General features: G+C 42.1%; 1 protein-coding gene across 1 annotated transcript in view; it reads left to right on the forward strand.

Moving 5' to 3' along the window:
• Window positions 1–4,024: 4,024 nt before the first annotated feature.
• The window catches only part of DRC1 (dynein regulatory complex subunit 1), a 67,082-nt gene continuing 51,591 nt past the window's right edge, over window positions 4,025–19,515 (forward strand). The window contains exon 1 of the mRNA XM_049903919.1: window positions 4,025–4,192. Within this exon, the coding sequence (XP_049759876.1) occupies window positions 4,050–4,192 (143 nt within the window). The 5' untranslated portion in view covers window positions 4,025–4,049. The remainder of the gene's footprint in view (window positions 4,193–19,515) is intronic.

Genomic DNA, 19,515 nt, shown 5'->3' on the forward strand with positions numbered 1-19,515 from the left:
CTGGTTGAATGGACACGAATACAGGGTAGAGAGGGGTGTGCTGTCTCATTAGCGGGAGAGCAGCTAGGAGTACATAAAAAAAAAAGGTGTATATAAGTTTTTATATGAGGGACTGACTAGATTTGTAAACTTTCATTTAAAGCATACACACAAAAATTTGTTTTCACATGTCTTTTTATCTTTATGTTCTGTATATATGCATAAAGAGATGTAAGCATTCCAATAGGTGGAATGGACCCTCCCCGCCACCCACCCAAATTTTGGTTTGGATGTCAAGCCTGGATGATGCCACACACATACCTCAAGAGGGTATAAAAAGGTTTATTACTTACATAATTGAGGCTGTCTGGAGAATGGCTTGAGAGAGCCAGGAGAGAAGACTGGCCTGAGGCTTTAATTGTGGTTAGAGCGTGAGGCCAAGATGAGAGTTCCTGCACAGTTTGAATCTCCTGATGACACCAAAGGAGACAGTACCCAGGCTTGCTTAGGGCAGAAGGAAATAGAGAGGGCTGATGCTTACAAGCTGTCAGCAGTCAGACATCAAAAAATGGAGTTAAAAGATGTTTGGAATGGTGAAGTTACTACTTTTTTGTTTTTAAATAATATTTTATTGAGTTTTGGGTGAAAGTTTACCCAGCAAGTTAGGTTCCCATTTGACAGTTTTCACACAAATTGGTGACATTAGTTACATTATCACATGGTATAATTGAGTTCTGTTTGTTCCATTTCCGGTACTCTAGTTTCCCCGCCCCCTTATCATCCCATCTTTGCTATTGAGTAATTCTTGACCTTTTGGTCTCATACTGATGGTTTTTAAGTAGAGCACCATTCTTAGGGGTGATATCCTTTATTTTGTATGCCACTTCATCTTGGGATAGACTCGGTTCTAGGTTTAAAGAGTATCTTGGGGCGATAGTCTCAGGGAGTCCTCCGTTCTCTACCATCCCAGTTTGTTTTGCTTTTTTTTTAAATAAGAACTTGAGTTCTGCTGCATATTTTTCTCCCATTCTATCCAAGATCATCTATTATGACTCTAGTCAGAGTGGTCAGTGGTGGTAGCTGGGCACCATCTAGTTCTTCTGGTCTCAGGGTAGATGAGGTGTACACTTTTTCTTCCCTGAGCTTTTGGTTACCTTCTTACTGTTCTGTTCCTGGCGAGTAGAGACCGGTAGTAAACTTCAGGATAGATGAGGTGTACACTTGCTTCTTCTGTGAGCTTTTGGTTACTGTCTTACTGTTTGGCTTCTGGTGAGTAGAGACCTGTAGTTGTGGGACCTGTTAATTTTTGAGTGGATGATTTGGGGTGATTTTGTGTTTTCCTTTTTTATTCTTTCCAACTTTGCTTAAGGATTCCCTGGGTGGTGCAAACAGTTAACACACTTGGCAGCTCAATAAAAGGTTGAAGGTTCAAAAGGTGCTTGAGAAGAAAGACCTGGCAATCTATGGAAAATTCAGCCATTGAAAACCCTGTGGAGCACAGTTCTACTCTGATATACCTGAGGTCACCATGGGTTGGAATCAGATCAATGGCAAGTGGTATCTGGTATACTTTGCTTAAATGCTGAATAATGAATGTGTTATTTTTTACCTCAACAATAAACTTATTTATTTTTTAAACTAAATATAGTATCTTTTTTAACAACAAAAAAGACAGTGCACGAAATCTCTAGGGTCACTGATACATGAACCTTCATAATAAGAAAGAATACAGTACACTGGAGGCATCTGGGGATGACTTTAGGACCAAGTATCTCTTGGATGGTTCTTCATGAGTGTTTGTGGTGCCGTCTCTCTTCTGTAACAGCTGATTCCTCCTGACTGTCTGATGGTATTCTACCCCCAGCTGCAGGCATGCACACATGGATATACTTGTTTCTCATAGATGGTGGAAACATGAGTCAGCACTTGGAAGAGTTTGTGGTCAGAACTACACCTTGCCCCTCTGATGTGTGGCCCATAGGAAAGTTTAATGCTCAAGGTTACAACCCAATGAGATAAATTTGGCAAAGGGCCCTGAAGCATCCTCCACATCCCTAACTAGGATTCAGGTAGCTCTTGGACTGTTTGGGCTTCTCCAAGGCTTTGGCCCTCCTAAATTTCTCCACCACTTAGAGACTTGGAAATGTCTTTTTTAAAAAAAATACTGCATTTGCCTCTGGGTAGGTCTTATTCACAAAGGGCTTTTGTTTTCCTGGTCTTCTGAGGTTTCACTTCACCTGTGAGTTAAGAAGGCAGACGATACCATTTAACAGTTGAGAAATGGCTCTCAAGAAGTTGTGGCTTGCCCATATTTGCGGGCAAGAGGTAGGACTAGTACCCACATTTTCTCACCCATTCCCTAGTTTCTCATAGGCTAATGGAACCAAGACCCTGTCAAATGTCCAGTTTGCTTTTTAAAGAAGTTTTTAAACTCTCAAAAAGAACTAGTTGAGAATGAGACCAAAAAAAAAAAAAAAAAGCCAAGGAAATAGTGCCTTTTCAAGGGAGTGTGTCTCTGTGAAGGTGAGCCCTGGTGGCCCAGCGGTTAAGCACTTGGCTGCTAAATGAAAGGGCAGCAGTTTGAACCCACCAGCCGTTCCGCAGGAGAGAGATGTAGCAATCTGCCTTGTAAAGATTACAGCCTCGGAAACTCTACAGGGCAGTTCTACTCTGAGTCAGAATTGACTCAATGGCTACAACTTTTTGGTGCTTCTTTGAGAATTTAATTGTGCTCTGTATTCTTAACTTTTTTCCCTCTTTCTCATTCCCCCATACTATTTTTCTCTGTTCCCACCTTCCCTCTTGAAGTATGTGGTTGCAGATGGGGATGGTGGGATTACCCCGGGTTTCAGCTTACTGAAAATGACAACAATCCCTTGCTGGATGGAAATGTCTCCGTTCCTTCCGCCCTCCCTCCATGCCCTCCTCCCTTGTTTCCTTCTTTGCTTTATTCTAGAGCAGGTAGGGTCCTGAATGCACAAAATGCACAAAAATGAATGCATAATGAGTGAATGGATGCAATACATTTTAGTTGGAACATTCCAAAGAGACAGTAGGCTCTGCACGCCCGGTGAGGAAAGGACAATGCCCGTATCCTTAGCTCTAGCACAGGGCTTGGCATATAGGAGGCGCTCAATTATATTTGATGAATATAATTCTTAGAAATATTCATTTGATGAATAAATGAGTGATGAATTTGTTACTGCAAATCGCGGATTCGAGCCACCTGCCGCAAAGCCAGTACTGAGACAGGAGGAGGTAAGCTGTAAGAAGAGGGCTTTATTTGAATACCGGTATCCAAGAGACAGAGGGGTTAAGTTCCTCCCAAATTCTGTCTAAAGGGCTAACTAGAGAGTTTTATAGGGAGAAGGTCAGGGTTTAGGGATTTCCCGGAATGTTAACTCTTCTTTGAGATGGACATAATGATAAAGTGACCTATTATTGAAGTCTTGAAAGTCTCTTCACGCCATCCTGGTTTCAGTCACAAGATGGATCTGAGTTTTGTTCAGCTACATTGGTCCTGTGTGTTTTGGCCCTGGGAGAGGAACCTAGTTTAATCAACAACAAAAAACTGATTACCTTATTTTTCTTTAAAGGAACAATCAGGAGACCGATTCTAGAGCAAATAATTACATTTCAAAGACTGGAGATTAATTACAGTCTATACAGCTATACTAAACTAGAAAATATATTCTCTACTTCAATACTAAAGCACTAAAGAAAATACATTTTCTCTACTTCAAATTAATCATCAGGGTCAGTAAGTGATGAGCCAGAACGTGTACCAGCTCTTCAGTCTTCCAGTCTCGTGGTGACCTGCTAGTTCACAGCCTCTGTTGACACGACTGGGCCTTCGTGGGGGTGCAAGACAGTACTCACAGGCTCATTGTAGGAGAGAAGGCTACACACAGCCCAAAGCTGGGATGCAGAATTCTGAGCTAGCGGTGGGCGGAGCCTGAAGAACTGCGCGCGGAACCACGCCAGCTGCCGGTCTGGCAACCGCTTTTCCCAGGCAACGGCTTGTTGCTAGCAACCTGGTGGAGCTGCCTGCAGGCCGGGAGGCTGCAGCCATGAATCCGCCAGGGCCCCTAGAGAAAGAGGACGAACACTTATCAACCCCGATTCTCGGGCCCTCGGTGCACTCTGATAACCCTCAGGAGCGGATCCAGGCCCGGCGCCTCCGCATTGCTGCGCGCCTGGAAGCCCGGAGGCGGTGAGCCAGGTCGGGAGGGTCTGCAGCAGAGACCGCGGTGCCGGTGGGCGGAGGGCTGCCGCTTCCAGGGCGTGGGAGCCCGCGGCGAGGGATCGGCGCGCCCTCAGTGTGAACGAGGCTCGCTCTTTTGCTTTTAATTCCAGTAAAATATATATGACAAAAATTGCCACTTATAATCATTTTTAGTTGTACAGTTCAGTGCCACTAGTTATATTAACAATGTTGGGCAACCATCACCACTATTTATTTCCAAAAAAAAAAAAAAATTTGTTTTTAGTCACTCTGAAACTCTACACGCATTGAGCAGTAACTCCTCCTTTTCCCCTCCCCTCAGCCCCGCTAGCCTCTGATCTTTCTGGCTCTCTGAATTTGCTTATTCTAGATACTTTATGTAAGTGAAATCGTACAATATTTGTCCTTTTGTGTCTGGCTTATTTCACGTAACATAATGTTTTCAAAGTTCATCTGTGTAGTTGCAGGTATCAGAACTTCATTTTTCTTTATGGCTGAAGAGTCCGTCGTATGTATGTACCACATTTTATCCAGTCATCTGCTGATGGACATTTGGATTGCGGGGTTGTTTCTTGATAATAGAAAACGTTTCTTCCAGAAGATTCAAGCAAGATATGGGTTATTAAAAACATCCAAGACACTGTTATAAAGACAAAAATAATAATCCATTTAGCACTTTTATTGAGAGCTGCTGTGCCAGGCAGTGTGGACAGCACACTGAGGATTCTGGTCATTTGTGACCTGCCCTGAAGGAGCCTGCGGCGAATTAGGGGTCTTTTTCCCTTTCCTTCTCCCCTCCGCACCTTTCCTTTCTTCCACAAGCGTTTATTTAGTATCGAGTACATTCTAGTCACCATGTTAGCCACTACATTGGGATTCAGAAAGTGAAGTCACAGTCCCCACGCTCACCGTCCGCTTGGAGGCAAAATAGACCAGCAAAGGTCACAAGCACCAATTCGTAGGTGCTGTAATGGAGGTATGGAGCCCTGGTGGCACTATGGTTAAGCGCTCAGCTGCTGTTAACCTAAAGGTTGGTGGTTAGAACCCATCCAGCGTCTCTGTGGAAGAAAGACCTGGCAATCTGCTTCCATAAAGATTATAGCCATGATTGGCAACCAGTGTCACAAAACAATATATATATTAATTGTTTATGAGAAGCTAGTTTGCTCTGTAAACCTTCATCTAAAGTACAATTAAAAAAAAAAGATTCTAGCCATGAAAAAACCTTTGCGCAGTATTGTCACTGTCACTGGGGAAGGGGGAGGGGGCGCAGACTGCACCAGTGACACTGTTAGAGGGGGTGACACCAAAATGACTCTTTAAAAGTTTTGTGAAGTGTTTCAGCAGAAATTTATTATTTTTCCTAAAAATATCACTGTAGATACTTATAACAACAAAAATTTTTTTGTAAGCCCAGGTTACCTATATCCATATAGCTACGAGGCTAAAACTCTACAGTAATTTACTTTTGGAACCTTCCAACGTGCTCCGGTCAGAGCAGTCGTTATTAGCCAATTACAGTGATGCCTCGAATCATGTGGTTTCATCTACAAGTGCTACAAGCATGCACTGTTGTTTTTGTTGCTGCCGGTGTTTTTATAGTCACTGATATTGTCACTTTTTTGATGTTTTACCTACAATATTGTGGTAATTAGCACTAGGGGGGTGACACCATGAGTCTCCACACTGGGTAACACAATTCTAGTGACGCCATGGCCTAAAGGGCAGTTCTACTCTGTCACACAGGATCACTATGAGTTGGAATTGACTCAACAGGCACCCAGCAACAAAGACATATAGAGGTACGGAGTCCTTGGGTGGTGCGAACGGCTAATGCACTTGGCTGCTGACCCAAAGGTTGGCAGTTTGAGTCCATCCAGGGTTGCCTTGGAAGAAAGGCCTGGCAATCAGCCATTGAAAACGCTATGGAACAAAGTTCTACTCTGACACACATGCGGTCACCATGAGTCAGAACTGACTTGACGGCAACTGAAAAAAATAAAGGTATAGAAATGGTGATATAGGAGCACAAATTACCCGTTGCCATCAACTTGATTCTTACTCATGGCAGTCCCAAGTGGATTAAAAGCCAAAGACCAAACCCTTTGCCATCGAGTCTATTCCAACTCATAGCAAATTTATAGGACAGAGTAGAACTGTCCCATAGGGTTTCCAAGTCTGTAATCTTTATGGAAGCAGACTGCCACAACTTTCTCCAATGTAGCAGCTGGTGGATTTGAACCGGTGACCTTTTGGTTAGCAGCCAAGCACTTTAACCACTGCACCACCAGAGCTCCTGCATGTGGATTAAAACCAAAAACCAAACCTATTGCCCTTGAGTCGATTCCAACTCTTAGTGACTGCATAGGATAGAGTAGAACTGCCCCGTGTGGTTTCCAAGGCTATAATCTTTACAGGAGCAGACTGCTACGCTTTCTCCCGAGGAGTGTTTGGTGGGTTCTAACTGCCGACCTTTCTGTTGGCAGCCAAGCTACACCACTAGGGCTTCTGCATGTGGAGTAGTAAAAGAAAACAAAAAAACCCTAAGCCCGTTGCCATCGAGTTGATTCTGACTCACGGCGACCCTATAGGACAGGGGAGAATTGCCCCATAAAAAGCCCCATAGGGTTTAAAAAAAAAAGAGGCACATAAATTCAGCCAGTGGTGGATGTGGTCATGGAAAGCTATGAGAGATCATCATTCAACAAATGTTTACTACGGGCCCTGGTGGCAAAGTGGCTAAAGCTCTTGGCTGCTAACTGAAAGGTTGGCATTTGGAACCCACGAGTTGCCTTGTGAAATAAAGATGTGCAATCTGCTTGCATAAAGGTTTACAGCCTTGGAAACCTGATGGGGCAGTTCTACTCTGTCCTACAGGGTTGCTGTGAGTTGAAACTGACTGGGTGGCAGTAGGTTTGGTTTTTGCTTCATTGTGTGCTAACACCACTCATCTGTCAGTTTGTCATACTGTGGAGGCTTTTGTGTTGTGATACTGGAAGCTATGCCACTGGTATTTCAAATACCTGCAGGGTTAACCATGGTGGACAGTTTTCAGCAGAGCTTCCAGACTAAGACATACTAGAAAGAAAGGCCTGGCAACCTACTTCCAAAAACTAGCCAACAAAAACTTTATGGATCACAAAATAAACATTGTCTGACTCCCTTGCCTTGGATATGTCATCAGGAAGTATCAATCGCTGGAGGAGGACCTCATGTTTGGTGAAGTAGAGGGCCAGCGAGGGTGAGGGAGACTCTTGGTGAGGTAGATTGGCACTATTGCCACAACAATGGACTTGAACGTGTCAGCAGTGGTGAGGATGATGCAGGACTGGGCAGTGTTTTGTTCTTTTGTATATAAGGTCACCATGAGTTGGAGTCAGCTGGATGGCAGCTATTTATCTATTGTGTGCTAGAGATACAGCGGTAAACAAAGACTCTTGAAGCTTAATAGTGTGTTGGGGCACGGAAGATAGAGAAAAATAAATATGAAAACTTACAGCATGTTGGATAGAGAAAAAAGTGGGGTTAAGGACATAAGAATGCAGAAATTATCAAACAATATCAATATCACCCATAAGTAAAATTTTACTGAAGATCATTCAAAAGTGGTTGCAGCAATACATCAACAGAGAACTTTGAGAAATTCAAGCCAGATTCAGAAGAGGACGTGGAACAAGGGATATCATTGCTGATGTCAGATGGATCTTGGCTGAAAGCAGAGAATACCAGAAAGATGTTTATCTGTGTTTTATTGACTATGCAAAAACATTTGACTGTGTGGATCGTAACAAATTACGGATAATATTTGAGAAGAATGGGACTTCCAGAACACTTAATTGTGCTCATGAGGAACCTGTACATAGACCAAGAGGCAGTCATTCAAACAGAAAATGGGTTTAAAATGAGGAAAGGTGCGCATCAGGGTTGTATCCTTTGACCATACTTATTCAGTCTGTATGCTGAGCAAATAATTTGAGAAGTCGGACTGTATGAAGAAGAATGTGGCATCAGGATTGGAGGAAGACTAATTAACAACCTGCGATATGCTGATGACACAGCCTTGCTGAAAGAGAAGAGGACTTGAAGTACTTACTGATGAAGATCAAAGACTACAGCCTTCAGTATAGATCACTCAGTATGGTGTCCTTATAAGAAGAGGAAAATTTGGACACAAAAAGACACACGTAGAGGAAAGATAGCTGTGAGAAGACAGAGGCAGAAATTGGAGTGATGAAACTACAAGTCAGGGAATACCAAGGATTGCTAGAAGCTGCCAGAATGTGGGAGAGAGGCATGGAACACATTCTCCAGAACCTCAGAGGGAACTTGGCCCTGCTGACACCTTGATTGGACTTCTAGTCTTCATAACTGTGGGAGAATACATTTCTGTTGTTTTAAGCCACTCACTTTGTGGTACTTTGTTAAGGCAGCCATAGGAAACTAATACAGCCATGTTATGTTTTAGAGGCCTTCTAGACTTCTGAGGAATCCTGAGAGCTGTATCAAGGACTTCAGGTCAGAGAGAACTTCCAGTTGGGAGACTTATGGTAAACTCTCAAATTTTAGTCCAAAAGATGTGGTTCCTGCAAATATCCACTTGAGATGGCTCCAGAACAATGACACATCTCATATTTCATTAAAATGTTATATCTTAAGAAGGAACTATATGATTTTGAGGAAAAAAAAAATTCCTGATGAGTCAATTCTGACTCATAGCGACCCTGTAGGACAGAGTAGAACTGTCCCATAGGGTTTCCAAGGCTGTAATCTTTACAGAAATGGACTTCCAGATCTTTCTCTCAAAGCCGCTGGTGATAGAGATTGGATATTGTGGAAACCAGTTTTGTTTCCCAGTAACATCACCACCTTTCCTTTGTAACACATAAATATTTTTACAAACTGCTTTCCTATATATTTTCTCACTTGGTCTTCAGCAATCCTGAGGAGTAGGTAAACCAAATAGCATCCCTTCCCTCCACCTTATTTAAAATAAAGTACAGAGAACAAGGAAGGAGGTAGAAGAAAATGTATAATATGGAAGGAAATATTTAAGAACATGAATCAAACAGTTTAAATTGTGATCCATACTCATTTTAAAATTCAAGATTATTGTACTGAGTTTTCTAACAGGTGTCGTGGAGTCGACTGAATAAAGGCTTCTCAGGCTTGCTCTTATATTCAACACAAAGGCTGTTGGGAATGTTCATTACAGAAAGAAATGAAGGGTTTAGTTGTTTTTTTCTCCAGCTAGCTGGTAGTTTAGTGGTGAAACTCCCAGCTTTCATGCGGGAGACCTAGGTTTGATTCCTGGCCAATTCACTTCTTCTGCAGCCACCACCCACCTGTCAGTGGAGGCTTGCATGTTGCTATGATGCTGAACAGTGGAGATTCCAAACTAAGGTGGACTAAGAAGAGAGGCCTGACAATTTGCTTCCAAAAAGCAGCCAATGAAAACCCTGTGGATCACAGTGGTCTGGCCTGCAGCTGATCACGGGAATGCTGCAGAGCTGGTCAGTTTTTCATTCCATTGTGCTTGAGGTCACCATGAGTTGGGGGCTGACTTGATGGCAGCTAACAAAAGCAGGCATATCAAAGGTCCGAGGACTTGAAACTATGGAACCATGAAGGTGTGAGGACTTGAAACTATGGAAAAACATTTGTTCCAGAGACTGTCCTATGTTTCACTGGAGATGTAGCAGAGGTCTCTGTGAGATGCAGAAGGCATCCAAGGCCTGGATCTTGCTTTATGTGCAGCAGTCTTGGGCATCACAGGAAATAACAATCACAGGAAAGGACCAGATGATGGAATTTACCATTGCTAGACTGATGGCTTTTCCCTTGCTGTGTCACTCTTTTTCTGGAAGCAGAAGCAGAGGTGTCCAGGAGGTTATTGGAGATCAACAGATATGAAAGATAACAGAATTAGCAGAATTTCACAGGGAAAACCTTTGACCAGGATGCATGGCTGACACCTGTGAAAGGAAAGGGAAGAAGAAAGAATAACTGGGCAGAGAGAGCCCTAGATAGCAATACAGTTCTGACAAAATCTTGGCAAATCCAGCAGGCAGCTCTGGAGCAAATATTGTCTGTTAGAGCGGTCCCATATTGGGCATAAATGTCTGCCTAATGCTCCTGCCATGCTTAGTCATTGGCTGAGGGCTGCTCAGGAAGTTTAGCCTTGGTTTGAGAGGAGATTCTAGTATACCTCTCCCTCCATGACCACCACAGATCACCTCTCATTCTGTGTTTATCTACTTCTACATCCGTGTTTGGCAGTGTAGCAGGGCCCTTTCTCAAGGGGACCCTGCCTCTTGTTCATTCAAGGGGTTGTGAGTCTGTAAACTTGCCCAAGTCTGGGAATTCATTGAAGGGTCATGACTCCCTATTCTGGTGATATGGGTTAGACTGTCATTCACTTGACCTAAAATTCTTTTGCTTGTACAGGTCAAGTAAAATTTTAGTAGATTTCGCATCTATTTCATTCCTAGAGACACCATGACTAAGTAGCCAACGCTATAAGTTCATATGAGTCAGACTATTCTGATTACTACCTTGACTCCGCTGTCTGTAATGGTAATGACACTTGTTTTTGTCAGCTGAGCATGCCACTTGGCCCCTACCACCACAGGATCCAATCAATTCAGTTAGGGCAGTTTCCGCCGTCAAGTCTGATTTACATAAAATAGCAATCACGGCAGTCTTCAAGGACACTGGGGCTCCCTTCAAAAATTTGTTCTTCATGATTGTGGTAAAAGGTGTGTCCCCTGGGGACTCCATGGTTGGGTCTGTGAGTCTAATCTGATGAACCTACTCTAACATGCCAATTTCCCTGAGCCTTTGGATGCTGCCTTCTACAATATACCAAGGCAAGTCTAGTACTTCAACTTGATTTACTGTAGGCCACTCAGTAATCCATGCTTCAGTGGCCCAGCCAAATAAACTATTAGATCCTTTTGTAACCTCTCAAACTGAAACACTGAATGACAAATCTGTGCTTAGTGGGCCCATATCAGTAAACGCAGACTGATCCAACTTTTTGTTCCTTGCAATATCACCCCACACCGTTAATAGCCATTCCCACACATATTCCCTAGGTTTCTGTTTGTAAGTATTGGAAAAGTCAAGCAGTTCTTTTGGAGTGTAGTGTACCACCTTCTGGGTCACACTTTGTACTTCACCTTTTGGGGCTTCCTGGGACTTAAGTCTAGTAATAATAGGTCTAGAAGCCAAAATGGGTGTTGGGGATGTGTTTTGAGATCATTCAGCAATGTCTTGTAAGATACCTGCCTCAGGCAGTGTCCCAGGTGATGACTCAGATGCAGCCCCAGGTGATACCTCAGACAAAGGCTCTTCAGACACATCTGGGTTAATCTCATCAAATGGGGGTGGAAGGGCTAATGGTTTTGTTGGCAGGAACAATTTAACGGAATTTAGGGGCTCAGTGTCCCTGGCTTCCTGATTATCTCCCCATATGTCTTCATCCCAAGTTTCAGGACCACACATTTCTTCCCAATCAATGCCCTTACTTTTACTTCAGACACCATTGGAGATTGGGAATTCAATTTTGGTGTTATAATTCAGCTACTCTTACGATAAGACTGTGGATTTGGTTTTTGGCAGTATCAGCTCTGCTACTACAAGAAATAAGACTACTTCAGTGCACAAGTGACAACTTTGAGGTTGTGTATGTGGTGCTTGAGTTTTGACTCTGAAGTCCTGAGCTCATCTTTCTTTCACCACTTTGTCTAGTGAAAGTAGGAACAAACAGCTTCCTTGTACTACTCATTCTGACAAAATTGTAGAAAAGTATCAAACGTGCAATCACTCAGAATCTTGCCTTTCACCAATACTTGACCTATTGTTGGTGATACTTTTCATATTTCTATTGCCACCTCACACCATGAATTCGTAGTGCTATCTTTACTACTGGAAGTAGAGTCATCAACATCTTTAAGACTAACCAGACTTGAAAACCAATTTAGAAAACTCATTTTTACAAATTTTGTTTCTTTAGAACCACCCCACTCTTGGTATGAAATGTCTTAGGCTGGGTTCTCTAGAGAAGCAAAAACCAGTGAAATGTGTATGTGTGTGTGTATGTATATACATATATATGTATGAAATGGCTCACATGGTTGTAGAGGCTGGAGAGTCCCAAGTCCATGGATCAGGCTCAGCCTGGAGGCTTCTCCTGACTCACATAGCTGCAGGGGCTGATGAACCCAAGATTGGCAGGTCAGATGGCAGGCTGCTGGCTCACGGGCTGTGAAGGCTGCCGAATCCAAGATAAGCAGGTAAGACAGCAGGGTGCTGGCTCAAGTTCCAAGAAATGGAGGTCAGATGATAATGAGCCGAATACAGGATCCAGAGCAGAGCAAAAGCCAGCAACCTTTTCCAGAAAGTCCATATATATTGGATATAGACCACACCTCCAAGCAAACTCTCTTTCAACTGATTGGCTGCTCATAGCAAATTTCATCTCAGAGGTGATTACATTATATCAGATCTCATCATGGAAGTGATTACATCATTACGTAACTCCCAAACTACATCATAACTGCCAAACCACGGAGAATCATGGCCCAGCCAAGGTGACACACAACCTTAACCATCCCACTCTTCTTGTCTGGTCCAGGGACACAGGAGTCCAAAGTGCCTAGGTGGCAGCCGTAATTCGTAATTCTCTGGCATCCTTGGTATGCCCCCTGGCAAGAGTGCACCCCTTTGAGGATCAGAACTTTTTTTTTTTTAAATATTTTATTATGTTTTTGGTGAAAGTTTACAAACAAAATTAGATTCCCATTTAACAAGTTCTATACAACTGTTCAGTGACATTAGTTACATTTTCACAATGTGTCACCATTCTCATTATTCCTGTTCTGGTTGTCCCATTTCCATTAACCTAGTTTCTTCATCCCCCATTACCTTCTAATCTTTGCTTGAGAGTAAATATTGACCATTTGGTCTCATATAGATGGTTTTTTTAAAGGAGCACAGTATTCATAGTTGTTATTGTTTATTTCACGAGCCAATCTGTTATTTAGCTGAAATGTGATCTCTGGGAGTAATTTCAGTTCAAAGTTTAAAGGGTACCTCAGGGCAATAGTCTCTGGGGTTCCTCTTGTATCAACCAGTCTAGTATGTCTGGGCTCAGGACCAGGACATCTGACATTACAGAGGCCAGAATTGTGGAAACAGGAAACATAAAATCCCCCATGGGTCACTGGGAATGATGGTAGGTAGGGTCACTCCTGCTGCTATGCCTTGGCTGCCAGACCCACCCATTTTTTCTAATGGGGGCACAGTGTTACGTAGATATCTCTGATTTAGTGCGATTATTGCATTCTGTAGAGTATTGCCTCCCACCTGGTGCTTCAGCTTTGCCATTAGCAGGCCATTCCACACTGCCCGGCCAACTGGTTGGTGCAGTAGTGATATGACCAGTAGCTCCCACAGTCATCGGCCTACTTCTGCACTGCTTTCACTGTGAAATGGGCCTCTTGGTATATTGTGTGGGATTCTATGCCTAAGGATCAGGCAACCCTAAAGTCCCCGGGTAATGGTGGTGTTTCAGACTCTGCAGGTCACTTTTTCCTTCCACACACCATGATCAGGTGCATCACTTGAAGCTTTGAGCATTGGGATGGTTTTACATTACTGTCTTTCAAAACCATCCCTGAGTGTGACTGTGATACAGCTGCTATTCATTTTCAGCTCTGATCTCACATACCAAGCCAACTGATCCCTAAAGTGAACTCAGGCTTTTTCTTCTTCCTTTAGCTGGTCATATGAGACCACTCCTCAGCCACAGGTTTGGACCAAGGGAAAGGAGATGGTGATGTGAGGGTCTGGGTGGCTTGCTCATGAAGCTGATTCATGCCCTCTAATCCTGTTCAGGCTTGATCTCAGATTTACCATTTCCATCTTAAGGATGTCACAAAGTCAGGCAGGCCCAGAGGCAATACATCATTAAGACGGTAATGGTAAATCTGAGATCAAGCCTGAATAGGACTTTGTGACTTTGTAGAGGTGAAAGACCCAGGTCATGAAAAGCATTTTTGAATCCAACATGGGAACTTGATGTCCCTTGTTCAATTGTTCACTCTCTACTGGGGCTCAGTAGCCTAACAGGAAGTGTTTTTTTTTTTTTAATAGGTGTTTACTTCTCAGCTACAGATGGTGTTAGAATTCCAGGACCTGCACTATGATTTTCCCACAAGAGTTTGCCACAAACTCCATATGACATCTTTTCCATCACCGACACCTCCAAATCATAGGGTTTGCTGGGTCATGTAGCCCAAGAGACCTGGCTGCTTGCACCATGGCGGCCCATGCCTCCTGCAGAGTCCTTTCCTGTTTCAGGCTCCATTCAAAACAGGCAGCTTTTCATGTCAGGTGGTCTCTGAGCCAAGATGGGATTCCTAAGTGTGGACGTTTTGTCTCTAGCGCCTGAAGAGGACTTCCAGACATTGTTTCCTTCTTTGTAGTGGAAGATGCAAGATGCAGTGATCTGTTTTTTACTTTGGTGGTTTGTGCAAGCAGGCCCCTGACTACTGGACCCTTAAAAACTTTGATGATGTGGCAGGTCCCTGAATCTTCATTGAGTGTATCTCCCATTCTCTGGAGCACATACGTCTTACTGAGACCTGCAGTGTGCTAGACATCTCTGGCTCATCTTGCCTGATTACCATAATGTCATTGATGTAATGCACGGGCTGACAGACTTTTTCTGTAGAGTCAGATAGTAAATTTTTTAGGCTTTTCGGGTCATATGGTCTCTTCTGCAGTTACTCAACTCTGTTGTTGTAGGGCAAAAGCAGTCATAGGCAATACGTAAATTAATCGACATAGCTGTGTTCCATTAAAACTTTACTTATGGACACTGAAATTTGAATTTCATATAATATTCACATGCCACAAAATATTCTTTTTTTTTTTTTTAACCATTTAAGATATAAAAACCATTTTTAGCTTGTGAGCTGTACAAAAACAGGTGGTGGGCTGGATTTGGCCCACAGGCCATAGTTAGTCTATCCCTGATGTAATGGATTAATATGATGTTCTGTGGGATATCCATATCGTCCTGATCTAATCAGACTATGTTATGAGGGAGATCAGGTGAATTACAATAGCCCTGTGAGTGTGAGGTCTGTGAGTATATATTATTGTCTGTTCCATGTTAATATGAATTTCCTGATCCTTTTTCCTGATTGTAGTAGAAAGTAATGCATGTGTCTCAGCTGATGATCATATTCCATGTACTTAAGACCGTATTAATCTGCTCTAGCAAGGGTGCCATCCTTGCATGGCAGCTGCAGTCAGGGCTACGACTTGAGTGAGTTTGCAGTTATCTATCACCAGCCATTTTCTAGGATCCATCCAGGTTCTGCAGGAGCCAGACCCCATGACTTAAACAAAGATTTGATAGGGACCACCACTCCTGCACCCTTGAGATCCTGAAGAATGCCACTAATCCCTATTAGCATCCCTGGTCTTCCATACTGTTTTTTACGCACTTGGGGGCAGTTTCAGAGGTGTCCGCCTGGCTTTCTACACTGTGATAGTTCTTGCCCCATAGGGCAAGGACCTAATGTGAGAGTTTCTCAAATCCTAAGTGTGTTAATCCCAATAATACTTTTCAGGGACCAGAGAAATGACCACAGTGAACCCACTGTAAGTAGGACTTTGGGCAGGTCTCCATTTATTACCTGGCCCCTGTGTGCTCTCACCCTAATGGATGGAGGCATGATGATTCTTTGGGTCTCTGGGTATCAATTTCATCTCAGACCCCATTCCAACAGGCTTAAAAATGTCTGGGTATCCCTCTTTTCCCATTGTTCAATCCCCTGATAAATTATTTTAAGTTTCTTTAGAGAATGACTGGGGACATCATTACAATACATATTTGTCATAGTATTATAGGTCCTCCCTGCTGGAGACACTGCTACCTCTTTAGTCAAGAGGTTTTGGGTCTGAAAACTAGCTCAGGTCGAGGACTTGGGGAAGGGATCTAACTTTTTCTTGGATCAACACCCTCAGCTTCTTATTTACCCATTACTGCTTTCTTCTGACAATCTATATGAGCTGTACCCTTGTTGGCTGCCCTTCTGTTTTGCCCATAGTGATGCCATATTCTATTAACCATCTTTAAAACTCTTTGTGGGTCAAGCCCCTTGGCTGCCTCTCTGACCATGCCAGATGTACTGGGGATTCAATAATGAGTAAGACAGATATAGTCTCTGCTCTCAGGAAACTTTCATTCTAACTAGGAATACAGGAACAAAAACCAAGTAAACAAATCACATAATTACAATCTGTGATAAGGGCCCTAAAAGAAACAAGCAAGGAACAAAAATGGAAAATAATAGATGTGTAGCCAAAAGTAGGTTGCCAGAGAGGGTGGTCTCTTTAGAGAGGCATTAATGTTTCTTTAGAGAGACATTAAAGATGAAACTGAAGGATAAGACTGAGCCATCCAAGTACAGAATTGGACTGGATGTTAGACAATTTTAAGGAATTTGTTGGTTATGGTAATGGTAGGATGGCTATGATACTATTGTAGGAAGAAAAAAACAATATTAATGCAACAAAAAGGCTATTATTAAGATGCCCAGAGAAAAAAGAGATGACATTGCATCCATGAAACAAGAATAGGATATTATAAAGGGGAGTGTTCAGAGAACAAGATAGAGCTCTTGGAAATTAAAAGTATAATGGAAATGAAAACAATTGAAGGGTCAGAAAATAAAGGTGATAAAATCACTTAAAAGGTAAAGCAAAAAGAAAAATAATTTTGAAAATTAGAGGATTAGTACAAGAGTTCTAATATTTTCTTTATAAATCCAGAAGAAAAGGACAGAGAAACAGAGGTGGACATTATCACTGAAATAACTCAAGAACATTTCTCAGAACTGAGGAACATGAGTTTCCTGACTGAAGGCGACTCCAATGGATGAAAACAGACCCACTCCAAAGCACACCATTGAGAAATTTCAGAACACTGAGAACAAAGAGAAAGTCCTACACACTTCCAGAGAGGAAAAAAAACGGATCACATACAAATAACAGATCACATTTAAAAAAATGGATCAATACAGAATGACTTCAGACTTCTCAAATAGCAACAGTGGAAACTACCAGACAATAGAATGATGCCCTCAAGATTCTGAAGGAAAATTATTTCCAACCTAGAACCCGAAATTCAGCCAACTTACCAATTAAGTTCTAATTTTTAGAGTCCTGAGAAAGAACTCTGATTGGCCAGGAGGTGAGGCATTAAAAGAGATGGCGTTTATCATTCAGATCACATGTGGCAGTGGTGAGGAAAGAGTTTCCCAAAAGGACTCAGCTCCCAGAAGAAGGGAGATGTGTGACTTCAAACCTGAGGAGGGAGAAGGTCTGGGACCGTTCTTTTAGGGAATATGCTAAGTCAGCGCTAAACAATAGAACTATAATATGAGCAATATATGTAGTTTTAAATATTCTAGTATCCACATTAAAAAAGAAGCAGATGAAATTAATTTTAATAATTTATTTTATTTAACTCAATATATAAAAATATTATCATTTTAACATGAAATCAGTATAAACCATGCCAATGATATATTTACGTTTTTTTATTCTAAGTCTTGAGAATCCAACTGGTGTGTATTTTACACTTAGCAGATTACAATTTGAACTAACTACTCTTCAAGTGCTTATTAACCACATGTGACTAGAGGCTACCATATTGGACCATGTAGTGCTAGGCAGTCAAAAATGATGAATAAAAGGCAGCAAAATGATTCAGGTTGAAACTAGATAATAAGAATTTGAAGCAGATCTGGAGTGCACAGTTCTTTTTCTTTCTGAAGCACTGATCTTTGCCCCAGGAAGGGATTATTTAGATAAAGTTGGTAATTAATTGGTGGTCAAAGTAGGACATGGAGGAATGAGTGCATTTTGGGGGGTGATGAGAAAACACCATTAGCCTGGAAAGGTCTAAAGAACTGAGTAAAATGAATGGCTGGTTTTCTTAGTAAGGACAAAGGGCAGGTTCAATAAGCATAGAGAAGTGATAAAATGACAAGAAAAAAGAATTTTGATTAGATTGGAAGTGGGGGGTGGTAACTCAAAGATGGTGTAACACTTTGTAAGGCTGTGCTGGACTTTGAACAAAGGGAGTGGAGATCGAAGCCAATGTTAGAAAAAGCCAAGGAATGAGATAAAGGGACCTTCTTGTTTCACTGTAGATGTTGAAGTCATAAGATAATGGCTGGGGCCCAGAGAAACTAATTTTTTTAAGGCAATAGTGGGAGTCCCTCATGGCCATTGTGTGCCAGAGTAGAGTGGGATCTCCATGATGTAATCGTAGTGGGGATTGAAGGGGTCATGCATGTCCCCATGTCTCCTCCAAAGAAGTCTGTAGTCTGGAACTTTATCTACCCCTGCCTTTGGTTTTATTTTCTGGTTTTTTTTTCCTTCAAAAACACAGCTATTTGTAAAATTCATGCAGTACAAAAATATATCAAGTAGAAAATAGAAGTCCTCAGCAATTCCTTCTCTTTCCTTAAATAACTACTGTTATCTGTTTCTCGTATATCCTTCTAGATTTTTTTCTATGCATATATACCAAAAAAACCAAACCAAACCCAGTGCCGTTGAGTCAATTCCGACTCATAGCAACCCTATAGAACAGAGTAGAACTGCCCCATAGAGTTTCCAAGGAGCGCCTGGCAGATTCGAACTGCCGACCCTTTGGTTAGCAGCTGTAGCACTTAACCACCATGCCACCAGGGTTTCCATGCATATATAAGCCTGTATTTAAAAGACAAATTGTTTTATACTCTACATACTGTTCTACAACTGGCTCCTTTTAAATGTTGACAACTTCCCATGCCTAAAGATATTTATATTCTTCTTATAGCCTACACAATATGCAGTTATTGTCCCATAGCTTATTTAAACAGTCAGCTATTGATATGTCTGTAAAATGTTACCATGTTCTTGCTAGTATAGTCAGTGCTGTAGTAATCATTCTTGTGTACTTGTGTAATCTTTCAGTAGAAAATTCCTGAAGGTAGGATTGTTGGGTCAAAGGGGAGGCACATTTAAGGCTTTGATAAATCTTACCAAATTGCCTTTCAGACAGGTTGTTATACTTCAGATTTCCACCTGTGGAGTAAGAGTAGCTGGGCACCCACATCCTTGGCCCACACCTGGTATTATCAACTTCTTAGATTTTTTCTAGTCTGATAGAATAATGATACCTCATTGGATTTTCAATTTCATATTTCTGATTATAAGTGAAGTTGAATGCATTTTCAAATATC

The sequence above is a fragment of the Elephas maximus genome, chromosome 12 (genome assembly GCF_024166365.1).
Source record: "Elephas maximus indicus isolate mEleMax1 chromosome 12, mEleMax1 primary haplotype, whole genome shotgun sequence".
In the NCBI taxonomy this organism is placed as follows: Eukaryota; Metazoa; Chordata; class Mammalia; order Proboscidea; family Elephantidae; genus Elephas; species Elephas maximus.